This window comes from Mastigoproctus giganteus, chromosome 8 (assembly GCF_048544385.1).
Source record: "Mastigoproctus giganteus isolate SK-2022 chromosome 8, ASM4854438v1, whole genome shotgun sequence".
In the NCBI taxonomy this organism is placed as follows: Eukaryota; Metazoa; Arthropoda; class Arachnida; order Uropygi; family Thelyphonidae; genus Mastigoproctus; species Mastigoproctus giganteus.
The window spans coordinates 81,364,723-81,378,185 of record NC_143582.1 but is presented as its reverse complement, the minus strand read 5'-3'; the positions used below and the strand labels follow the sequence as shown (position 1 = coordinate 81,378,185).

General features: G+C 35.4%; 1 protein-coding gene across 1 annotated transcript in view; it reads right to left on the bottom strand.

Annotated features, from left to right (window-relative positions):
* Positions 1–13,463, bottom strand: part of LOC150081679 (uncharacterized) — a 462,139-nt gene that overhangs the window by 340,318 nt on the left and 108,358 nt on the right. The window contains exon 2 of the mRNA XM_090380283.1: positions 8,361–8,433. Within this exon, the coding sequence (XP_090236409.1) occupies positions 8,361–8,433 (73 nt within the window). The remainder of the gene's footprint in view (positions 1–8,360; positions 8,434–13,463) is intronic.

The window sequence follows — 13,463 nt, the reverse complement described above, 5'->3', positions numbered from 1 at the left end:
GACACCGCTTGCGTAAAATAAACTTAATCGAAAAGAAGCAAGGAACCGATCAAAGACAACTGCAGTAATGGTGTTTCAGATAACGCAGCTGCAGAAGAATTAAGCTTATGCAGATCTGACTTAGCACCTTGTTGTTGCCACAAAAAGAGAATATCCTAAGGTTATAACGATATAGCAGCGAGGACAGAAAATACGTTAACTCCGATAAGTTAATAAAAAGAACCTATGAGCCTATAAAATCAAAAAAAAAAAAAAAAAAAGACGGTTAGAAGCAAAATCTAAGGAAGTAAGAAAGAAAAAAAAAAAAAGAAGACAAACTATGCTATAACATTACCAAGATAAAATGGACTGAGGCAACATTCTAAGTGTTACATTTATTACAAGCAATGCAGAAATGGTGAAGTTAGCGATTAAGGACATATTATCTTTCATTTATTATTATATATCAAATGGATTTCATCCCTATATACAGCGCAGCTGGCTAGGAGAGTAGTTAATAATAATAATAATAATAATATTGTTACAATTAAACAATTTTAATTATAATATTAAAATTGTTTGCATTGTTTTGATATTGTGTATAACAAACGACCTTGGACTGAACAAAATGCATTAGTAACCTAACATTTCCTTCGCAAAAAGAGATAGAGAAAACGTTAAGCAGCTTTAAGCATTAGAGAAGAATAAGCGTTTTTAGTGTCTAATGTATCATGTTAGGTTGCTGGTACTTAATGTGCATCTATCTTTAAGATATTACCATGAAACAAAATGGTTTGATATAGTTCTGGACAAATATCATGCACATTCTGCATTTGTAATCCCTATATTCAAACAGACGCCTCCGTAGCCAGGTGGGAAGGAGCAGCAGTGCGTAGCATAGCACACGCGTCTTGATTAGACCAGGGTTCGAGCCCGTCATCACCACCAAATACGGAGGATGCGGAAAGGTCAGGGAATGACCACCGCGTATCCCCGGAGCAATAGGGCCTTAGTTACTAATGCTCCTAAATAACAAACAAACATATATTCAAACTTTTTCTTTTGACATATTCCTTACCATTCAATCTTCTTGTTGACATCCCCCACCTGGCAATTTTCTAAAAGAATATTGTACCCCCGTTATGTTTTTTTTTTTTTTTCTAAAATTGATGTCTTTTCAATAAATTTTCGAGGTAATTCCTGCCTATAATAATTGTAATAGTAACAGTATTCGCCACAGGAAACCACAGGATTTGTTGCACTGACAAAAAAAAAAAAAAAAACAAGTGGATAAGAACCTCCTCACAGTTGTAACTATCCAGTTTACCCTTAATTTATTCAAACTGTCAGCCTCAACTACCTGCGAAGGCAACTTGTTCCAACAATAAACGACTCGCAGGCAAAAAGAAAACTTCATGCAATCTAATCTAAACCTCAACCTCTGTAATTTAAATTTATGGCCCCTAGTTCTCGAATTTTTTATAACGGTGAGAACTCCACCTTCGTTCATTTTATCAATCCCTCTCAAAGCCTTATAAACCCCAATCAGGTCACCTCTGAGGTGCCTGGTCGCCAATCTCTGTAGCCCACATAATCGGAGTCATACGGTCGTCCTTCTGTCGATCTGACTATTCTAGTTGCCCGTATTTGGACCCTGAAAAGAAGCTCAATGTTGTCAGACGAGGTCTTCATACTTGAACACAGTATTACAAATGTAGTCTTACAGTTGCGTTATACGGTGGGATTGTGACCTCCTTATCTCTACAGAATAACCTTCGATAAATCATCGATAGGACACCATGGGCTTTCCTGGCTGCCTGTTTTACACTGTTCAAAAAACTTCATATCTGCCAGTAATGTAACTCCCAGATCCCTTTCCTCCTCCATTGTTTTTAATTCAACCCCACAAAGTGTATAATTTATTTGGGTGTTGCTGTTCCCCAAGTGTAAGACCTTGCACATAGCAGCCACTATTCTGACTATCTTTGAAATCTGATCCGGTCATCCTGAAGGAGCGCTGCTTGGCACTAATCGTCAACTACTCTGCCAATCTTTACGTCATCTGCAAAGTCTGACATCACGCCTTCTATCTCTTCGTCGATGTCATTTATGAAAATGAGAACCGATCCTTGAGGAACTCCACTCCTGACGTTACACTAATCTGAAGAATATCCTTTAATCACAAACCTCTGCTTTCTGTCCTCCAGCAATCCATTTATACGGTAACATCTCGTGAAGGACCGAATGAAATGCTTTGAAAATATTACACATATTATATAACATAAAACAATATTTCCCAAACTCTTCCGCGGAATGCATTTACAAACCCAGATTTTTCGCGAAACCCTAATATCTTAAAATATTTAAACAGTAATAAACATCTTGAAATTAATAAAAGAATCTAGGAAAGTTTAGGGTCCAGAGGAGACAATTTGAAAACCACTGATATACAAATGAAAACAATTTAAAATAACTCAAAAATTTTTTAAATTTCTGTTCATATTAAAATGCAACTTTTTTCGCATTTGAAAGTAGGGAAAGGGGATTAAGTTTCCAAAATATGAAATAGAGAATTGTACGTTCCCCCTGGAAAATTAAAAATGCTGAGTACTCTGATTAAAGCGAGATGTTCACATGCAATCACTAAAGGTGAAAGCCATAACAAACTAACTTCCCACACTTGGGGAAAGCCTTAATGAGAAAATTAGCGAGTATTCTTTTGAAAGGCTGCTGAACAAGTGGCTGACGGATGTTAGGGCACTGGGAGGTATTTCCTAATTTAGCCACTTAACCCAAGCGACATCCTCGATTAGGCATTACAAATAAAATAAACTCTCTTGAGAATTTAAAGGATACACGCCTTATAAAGATAATGCATACTCAAGCAAGAGATTTTAATACATCAAATTGGTATTAATTCAGTTAAGTAAAATTTCATATTTCCTTTATCGTTATATTTTTTTAAAAATGTTTCGTTTGCACTGATCCCTGTATTTAACCAATTATTTTAGATATTTATCACGATTGTAAAAATAGATATACACCTTCCTGGCCTGTACACTGTTCAGAAGAGGAACCCAATGTAGGGTTCAACAATCAAAGGATTCATTCTTTATTTCTCAATGATTTTTCTAGGATCATGACAAAGACGTTTCAAATAAGTATGAAAAATCGATCATATGCAATCTATGTTTCCAAATCTGTGTGATTTACAACTGAAATGTAGTACATTTATTAGTCCACAAACAAGATGATGTAGACTTCAAAGCCGTGAAAGACAAAACGACTGATGCTGAGCGAACGCAGTTGGCAGTTCGTTTCACCTTGTAGTGAAGAGCTTTCTCGGTAACTTTAAAAGCGAAATTTACAAAGGACTAGTTAATAAATTGATTAAAAATTACGTAAAAATGGAATGCAGAATGTCAAACCAAACTCCATAATTTGCACTCTCATCTAGACTTTTTTTTTTTTTTTTTTTTGCAGAACAAATCTAGACGATGTTAGTGAAGAGAACAGCGTGAGATTTCACCAGCACATACAATCAACGGAGAAGAGGTACCAAGTAAAGTGAAAAGAAGCTACAATGGGAGAGCCTCCGCATTTTGGGCGACAAGTAAGAACATGGTCTTAAACGATCGTTACCGTAATCACTCGATTGGTCGCGGAAGTCCCATTTCTTGGCCGACACGCTCTTCTGACATTAACCCTTTTCCCCAGAAACTGGGGTTTTTTTCTTCCAACAAAACAGGCGAATTGGCCAGAGAACAGACGCAATTTACAGACACAGTACACACAATACATACACAACCCATCGTATATGGGTACATGGGATAAATTCTAGGTGATCCTAAAATATAGTTGTTTGTTTGACCTTAAACAGTTAGATTTTTATGTGTAAAACAAATTGTTTACATCACAGAGGTTGGCAAATCGTTTAAAACAAATAATTACACATAAAACAAATTGTATACATCACAGAGGTTGACGACCGAGATGACTTGTTGAATCACATCCACGAAACTGCCGTTGCTATTAAAAACAACACAGTGTAACTCGCACGTGTACGGGATTCCTTCTCACGCCGTGTTGAAACCTATCTGTCTCTTCTGTCACACGGCACGCACTTCGAACATGTGATATTTCTTTTGATCATAGTACTAATAAAATTCATTTACCACTGCTGTACAACATTGAGTTTCTGAGTACTCTTCAATTCATAGCTAAATTTTAATCAACGAACATTTATTGTTCTGGATTTATTGATAACCACGTACATTACAAGTAACATTATTCAGATACTTAGTAATAATTAAAATAAAAATATTTTTTACATAAATAAAACGTTTCTAATTAAAGTAAGCAAGCTTTCTGATAATAATTGCTTCTATGTAAATTGTACTGCAGGTGATTGCTTTTCATAAATTTACTATTATACGCAAAACGCTAGAAGCGGAAATGACGTCACTAAACTGTGTAAAGCTCTAGTTAAAACCCGTTGTTCCTACTTTAAACCGAGTGTAGACTTTTCTTCTTGTATTTTAATGAACTAATACACAGAATTAGTTCAAACATATGTTTAATGTTCTTGTATCATTACATAAAGTTACTAACAACACTGCATGTATTTGTATTTTTAGTATATAGTGTTATTAACAGCACTGTATACTAAAAAAAGTTGTTTGCTTCTTTAAGAAATAGACCATTCTAATAACTTGGACTGTGCTATAAATTTAAATAAAACCTTGTAAATTTTGTAAAGGAATACCTGAATAAAATTTTAGTGTAATTAATAATGTAGTAAATTAAATATAAAATATAAAATTTTTGTTATTTTTTTTTTTTCTTTTTACTTTTATAACTGACATCTGGCACTTCTCTGATCAACGTCCAATAATAGTCAGCCAGCACATTAGGATTCCACCTTTCCTGGTAAGCGTTTTTTTTTTTTTTTTTCCATATTAGACATGAAATCTGTTTAACTTGTTTTCAACGCTGGCATCACTTAAATCTAATCGTTAAAAAAAAAAATCTAAACGCGAATGCATGAAAGGTATCACCAAAGACACGTTTCCGTCCACTTTTTAAAGACATCCAGCATTTCTTTAAGAGTATCACCTACTTTTCTGCTTTGATCACTGCCTAAGAAATTGACTGTGACCATTTTAAACAAATTACAATAATAATAATCTTCCTTTTGGAACATTTTTCTTTTTCTATAAATAAAATGGGACATAAATTTGCGAAGGTGGTTGAAAAAACAGATTAATTTCAAAAAAAAACAAGGAGCTGGAACCCCGAATTATAATGCATGAAATTAAAGTAAATAGTCGAGCAATAATACGTGTAATATATAAAAAATAAATCAAGTAACAACAATACTGAAGTAATAAAATAAATTATAAAAAATAAAATGCAAATACCGAAAACTACAACGGAATGCAAATATACATGAACTATAACACTAATTTCAACTGAATAAGTTAAGTTATACAAGAATGAATAAATCAATTAAAAATTTGATACCTACCTCCTTAATAAGATTAAACTCTTTAAAAAAAAAGAGTTTAACATTTCATAATGTATCCTGAATTTTAAATTAAATAAATGTTTATGTGATGAGCATATTTGCCAGGGATAAACAGATTAATTAATGAAATGGTATTAGGGCAAAATTTTGTTCTGGCATCGAAACACGATTTCGTTATGCAAAATTCCGGGCGGAAACGAAGAGCAATTTTCTTCCGTCTACCCCAAGAGGCTGATATAAGTGATGTCTTTAAGGCAGCCATGGTATTGATCCTTTTATATGATCTAATCTCTAAATATTTCCTGAACATTTGTTTGATTGCTTCTTTTGATTTTTTTTTTTTTTTTTCAAAAAACTAACGGCCAATTCAAAGTGTGGTGACGAAATGGGAATTCTAATATGAAACTTTTACAAGTACGTCCTTGAGAAAGTTATCATCCTATGTACTATGGGATTGAGGGACCGTGAAAGGCATCACATAACCACTGACAAAGAAAATGTTCTTTCTTTGAAAAACTGGTTTGCGGCTTGATGTGAATCACACACCGACTAAAAATTATTGTCGTCCAGGTAAGCTAAAAATAGGTACAGTTTAAAAAATAAGAGAAATAATTTAAATAAATAAAGAGAGCCCAGAAATACACAAGGATTTTTTTTTTTTTTTTCAAAATCCTTCAAGTGGTTGAAATATTAATAGATTCTAATAATAAGATAGTGGTTGAACAATATACAGCACGTTAAGGTGTTGTAAGGCCTCTGTAGACGAGTGGTCAGAAGTGGAACTGCAGTAGCACACGCTCCTTGAGCAGACTGAGATTCAAGACTCCGACTGCTAAATACGATCGATCTGCCAACCCGCACTGGACCAGCGTGGCAGATTATGCTCCATTTTCCTCAACATGAATTGTTGAGGAGGCTTCCATCCTGCAGTGGGTTGATAATAGCTGCAGTTTACATTTTTTTGTTCCGAAGTTGAAGAAAATTGTATAAACAAATCAAGCAAAAATAGCAATCATTTACATGGTCCTTCAGATGTTTCTCTCCATGCTACCTAAACGGCAAATCGCACTGATGAAAGCAAATCAGTAACCATCCACTCAACGACTTAGCCCATGAACTGCAAACAAATGTGGAGAGCCCAGATTTTATATTGATCTACATGCCTAGCTCCATAAGTATAACTCATACTCCCCTTTAATCAATGCGGTAAACTTTTTTGAGGATTCCAAAGTCGATTTCCAACACAAAAAAATTAATCAGGATTATTAACTTATTTTCGATACATTATGCGCTACAAAAAAGCAATTAAACAAAGGTCCAAACTGACAGACAAAACGCAGTACGAAAGTCATAAGATAACCGTCCAATATGGCATGGTGGTTGGTGGTTTTGACTAATCAGTGAACGACAAAATAATTTCCTAACCAGTGATTAAGTAACATTTAGTTGCTAACCAATAACTGCGCACTGGACGCTCTCTAAGCAGAATGTTTTATGATATAATATTTTTATATTTTTTCAAAGAAATCGCAAATACTTTTCAATAAAATGGTGCGACATGTTGGACAGACAACTTGTGTAATCGAGACCAGCAATACATGTCACCTTAAAACTATCGATAATATAAACATACAAAATTAATCAACTGGGTTATTAAAAATCAAGAATTCCCTAATTAAATACAGTACTTAATTTGGAAATAGGATAATTTCTTTTAAATCTGAAATCATTTACCAGAACATTATTAATTACGTTTGATGTGTGTGCGTCTTTCCCAAATTTGTTCAGAACTTTAGAATGGGGTAATATAATCGCTGTTGGATTTCCTAAGTTGTAATAGAGAATTCCTTGGATGATTAATTTCATCAAGAATGATTTCAAATTATAAATAGTTAAACTATACTTAAGATTTTGAACTGGACAGAGAATTTTACAATTTAACAAAACTTGCTTTCGCTTATTCCAAATATTATTTCTTCTTATTATTAAGTTTACAAAATTTTATGAATTAAATATTAAAACACAAATGGATAAACAAAATGCTTGTAAACAAATTGATTACCTAAATCAATCATTATAATCACAAAAAAAAAAAAAAAAAAAAATCCAATAATACATACCGCTTCCATCAAAACCAAGTAATATAACACGAGATTTAATTAAAAATTATGCTTCTCAAAGTTAAAAATTTTATAACACCATATTAAATATGGTAATTACTCTGCTAAAGACTAAACTACTTTTTTTTATGAAAACCTCAAACACGAAAGGTATTAGAACCTATAGTACTTAGTACCGTGCTTGGGTATTCAATAGTAAGAAAAAATGAGAGGGGACAACCTGTAGGAAGTAATGAAATTTTTGGATATGGCGCACACATGGTAAGAATATACCCAGATCCTTGACATAACGGGGGCTCGACAATGCCCCCCCCCGCATATACACTACTCGGACTCCCTCCAGCCACTATCTGGCAGAGCAGAGGTAGCAAGATTATACACTAGCTGATCCGAAAGCCTCCTAAAGAGTTACCAATAGGAATATTGGATCACTTAAAATATAAACACTGGATCACAGCATTTAAATTATTAAGGTGGCGTAAACAATCCTGAGGATTCCTGTTTTGTAAGTACTCTTCTATTGGAGTAGCACCATTAAAAGAAATAAAATAAAAAAATGCATAAATAAAAGAAATAACATACACAGAAGGTGACTTGCAATATTACCATTAGGAGCTACTCCTTAATATCACTTCAGAATTAGGCTATGCTATCTATTATTTAAAAGCTTCTATTAAACACCAAGGTTGAACGCCTCACATTCCACTGTGACTAAATTGTTAAAACTCGCTTACCTGGTGGACATATGCACTCTGCTGCAACAATGTCTCTTCTCAATCTCCTTACAGAAAGATGTCGCTTTACTTCCTATAAGAACCAAATTAAAAAGCACAGTTAATTCCTCATAATTTGAACAAAAAAAGTAAATCAGACGATCATCAAAAAACATAAACAAGCAGGCATTACAGTAACCAGCAATAAATGTACACGTATTTGTTCAGTTCTAGAGTATTCGAGTTTACTCACAATAACCTTACATAAATTGAATGAGAGGCACAATAGATCTCCTTTCCTCCCATCCTTTTTAAAGGTGATTTTCTTTCAGATTGACAATGGAGTGAAATTCTCTTTCTATCTAGACGCCTTTCGTCAGTTAATGCCATCACTGATCTGCTTATTTATGGATGAGAAGTTTATTCATAGCACCTCACTTATTCACCTACATCTACAGAACCCATGAATTATTCAGCCAAAAGGAAAATGTATCGTGGCATTATAGGATACCTTATTTATATGCACTCATGCGAAAATAAATCAAGATGCATTTACGCGGTTGTTGAACTACTCGACTGAAAAATGAATACACAGATTCATTTTTTAATTCACTAAACCAAATGCTGTTAAAGTAGGTTTTGAATTTCTGCTTGTTAGACTTGTCTTCATGCTAATTCAAGAGATGATGCTATAATATGCACTTAACTATGAGATACTAGATTTTATATATTATGTTAGAAATAGTACTGAATGCACTTCCTTGTAACGAAAAAAAATTAATCCAAATGCGGACAGTTTTTTAATTTACCAGTATTCTCGGTGGTATTTACGAAAGGTTATTTAATTACACTACGAAGAGAAGATGGAAGAGGGTGGGATGCTGACAAAAGTAATTAGTAATCGAAAACCCCTGCATACATTTGCATAGTAAAATACATTTATTATCGCCAGCTAACTGGATATTAAATGGCATTACGATTTATTCCTGCGTTCTTTTTTAATTGAGCCGATAAAATGTATGAAATAATTACACGAATTATTTACATAATACAATATAGAATAAATGCACTGGTAGCATGCACATGCTGGTCTAAGTACTATATGACGTAATTTGCTTGTAACTGTTCTTGCTGTTGTTATTGCTGGTGGTGGTGGACGCGTCAGCATCTTAGGTCAAACTTCGTCAGTGTAATTATATCTGTTGAAGTATTTTCGCGGGCAGATTTAACGGGCTTCACTTTATGAGAGCCGAAAACGTGTAACAATGAGGATCCCCTTAGACTTAGACGATCTCTCAGCCTGAGATCGTCTAACTAAAGTAACATAATGGAGATGCCATCAATAATTCATCCAGCATCCGACAAGATTCGAACTCTTTGAAGACCTCTTCCAAACTGGAGAAGTTTCCAAAGAGGCTGTTGTTGTTGTTGTTGTTGTGGTGGTGATGGTGGTATTTTCTGGCGAAAGGGCTGCATAGGCCATATTGCGCCTCCCAAATCAATTGAATTTACATATCCAAACAGGCGAGGACACTATGTGCTGTAGGTTGCCTTTCTCTTTAGGTGTAGAATACACGGTGGCTCAATATCTTGTTACTCCCTTATAGAAATGATTACCATACACCTGCAGACGCTTTTACACATATTAAAAAAAATAATAAAATAAATAAATAAATATATATAATCTTTATTGTGTACAAAAGGATGTATACAATGTACCCTTCGCAGCAGGAATGCCAAGGGCTTCACACTGGCTGGTGGACAAAGGCCTTGAGGACGGGGCCCACATCGAAATTCGGGTTCATTCCCCAGGGGCCAAAAATATAATAAGTTTCAGTTAAATTATTCACAATATACTCATAAAGATATTATACAGTATTTTTGGCGCCTCCGTAGCTAGGTGGGCAGGAGCAGCAGTGCCTAGCACACGCTTCTTGATTAGACCGGGGTTCGAGCCCGTGATCACCAAATACGGAGGATGCGGAAAGGTCAGGGAATGACCACCGCATATCCCAGGAGCAATATGGCCTTAGTTGCTAATGCTCAAATAAACAAACAACAAAAAACAGTATTTTTGATATTATATACAATATTATAGACATTTTTAAATTTATTATACTGCCACATTACTGTGCAGTTTGCCTGGTTGAGTTTAGATCATCAAGGATCTCTCTCTCTCCGGTATTTGCAATCCTTGACAAATTTGTAGAGGTCGCCTTCGATTGCTTGGACTGTGATAAGCATCTGCTTGGGTAGAAAACGGTCGCTAAGGGCTAGTCTATAACGGTAGTCTATAAAGGAGCTGGGTTGAGAGATTCTCCAGCTGCACAGTTCCCATATGTTTGGCTCCGAGATTATTCCAGTGATCATTTTGACAGTTAGAGTGAGGCGTCGTTCCATTATAAGGTTTGGCAGTCGGGCAAAGTTCAGTGCGGTTGCCATCGTAGTTGTTCTTTGCTGGGGTGGACGATGATATTTATGTGTGATCCAAAGAAGGAGCCAGTATTCGGAGGAGTACACGCGCTTGATATTCGTGGGGGCTGCAGATACCCATATTTCTGAGGCGTATAATACGACGGAATATACAGAGGTGTATACGTACCGCCGAGTCACATCCAGATCTTTAACATCGGCCATCAACCAAATAGAAGCAATGCAAATTCGTTGAGGACTCTGACACTGTCAGAATACACAGAAGGTGACTCGCAATGTAAAAACGTACGACGATTCTACATAAATCTGTACTTACGTCGTCCAATTTTCACTCAGGAATTAACAGACAGAGATATAAATCACAGACGGAATGCCTGTTCAATGATGATTAGCACGTTTGATACAACACAAAATTGAGGTTAGATCACTGTCATGATGAATGTGCGATATTCAAAGTGGTCTATCACAAAACATTGCGTTCTGGTCTAAAAGGAACCTACAACTCTGCAAGAACGAAGCTCAACCTTCTGTTTGCACATGACTAGTAAAATTACAATATATATTATCAATTCCCATGCTAAAATAATTTTACAAATCACCGCTATCTTAGCTCGCTTTTTTTCTTGTTCCGTCTATTTTCTTTGTTTTGATTATTCTGTATATCAGAAGTAAAATGTTTGCTTCTCGGGTCCAATTCTAAACAATTTCAGGGTTCATTCCATTCGATGATAATTATGCCCTTTCCGCTTTCGCATATAACATATCACTCATAATAGCGGTCGTCCCTCGATTTGGCTATCTGATTATGCATGGCATCTCTCAGATATTTCAATTCAGATCAACATTCAAGTACACCTAAAAATATGAAGTAATTTATACTTACTCGTATTATGTTTATCAGGCCCTAAAACCTTACGCATTTTATTTTAGTTTCTGGAATGCAGTGAAAGTTTTATTGGTTTTAGTTCCGACTTTCTGTGCATATTCCCAGAGTTTTCAGTTCTTTCAATTGCCATATCTAAGTGTTTAAATAAAAAAATGATTCCTCTTTCTTTATCTCGAAATAATAACGATCATATGAAAGTATATAAGAAAGCCTATATGTAATGGTGTGTATATTAAAAGCCAAATTAACCCAAGTTATGAGGCGTCAGCATATACAGTGATGCTCAAAAAAAGTGCATCACTTGCAAAATTCATTGAATTTCTGTGAAATATGGCTAAATATCATTATATGTTTTGTAATAGTTACCCTATTGCACCATCCATCTCTAGCAATCTCTCTTAGATGATGTCAAGTGCCATACATGATTGCGTCACCCTAGCGGCAGTATAAATACAGCACATATACAACGAGCCCAGTATTCTGTGCTATTACAATTGGCTAAGTTTTCACAATTAACACGACATAGGAAAATAAATATGATCTTTTATGTAAGGCTCACAGGTACACGCAGGTACCATGACTTTACAAAACCTTTCATGGTACCATGCCAGGGATTAACAAGCGGCAGAGATACTACCTCGCCGGAAATATGAAGATTAAATTATAGGCAAATTATGTACAGTATATATATAAAAAAAACATATAGCAGATATTAACTTGGAAGGAAAACGAATACAAATAAATAAAAAAATAATACAAATTAAGATAAAATAAAGATAGTTTCTTTGAGTTAGGTTTTCTGTGAGATTCTGCGCAGCCGTAACGATCTCAAATCAGTTGACAGTTCTGGAGACCACGTGCAAGATCTAGGATGAGCCGTCTATACTTTTTGTCCTCTATGATTTTACACAAGTCAGCATCCAGAGATTGAACTAGATGGAGCTTTTGATACGGGAGGAAGCGATCTTTAAACTGTAGCCTCAAAGGAAGAACAAAAAGCTTGGGAGTGGAGCGGAGAGCTGGTTGGGGGATCCGCCACCACACGGTGTCTCGAATGTTGGGCGCTGAGACTCTCCCAGCGATCATTTTTTATGGTGAAGAGTCTTCTTTCATGCATTAATGCTGAAAACCTGGTTAACTTCGGCACTTTGGCCATTGGTGTTGTGTGCTACTGTGGTGCGAGATAACACTTCCAGGTTTCCAACTTCGGGAGACAGTATTCTGCGGCGTTTAATGGTTTAATTGAGGTGTTTGCAGCCGAGCCCACAACTCTACTCCATACAGTACACCTCCAGAAATCATCGTCCTCATATACATTTTTATTACGTTTTTGTTCTGAATATGTAGCAAATGCTGCTTGGCAACCCACCGTTTCCTGTAGAATTTGGCACAGAGTTCTTCTATATGATAATGGAATCTTAATTTTCTGTCAAAGTTCACACCCAGATCACTCTGCTTTTCGACAGGGGATCAGGGCTCCATCAATCGCAGGCTGAATTATGGTTGGTGTGAGTTTAAGTGAAAATACCATGACGGCAAATTTTTCAGGGTTAACTTGCAGGTCAAATCTCGTGAGGTACTGCTTTACTTCTGATAAAGTCTTGTTGATGGCTACTGTAGTGTCTTTTGCTTCCTCGGTCGAATTTATTTTTGTTAAGATCTTTAAATCATCCACATATGATATCATATCTGTTGTATTCTGTATTAGCGGATTAATGATGGCTGTAAAAGGAATGCCAGACAGGATTCCCCCTTGTGACATACCTGCTTGTATTTGTCTAGTATATGTTTTTTTCCTAAAAGCT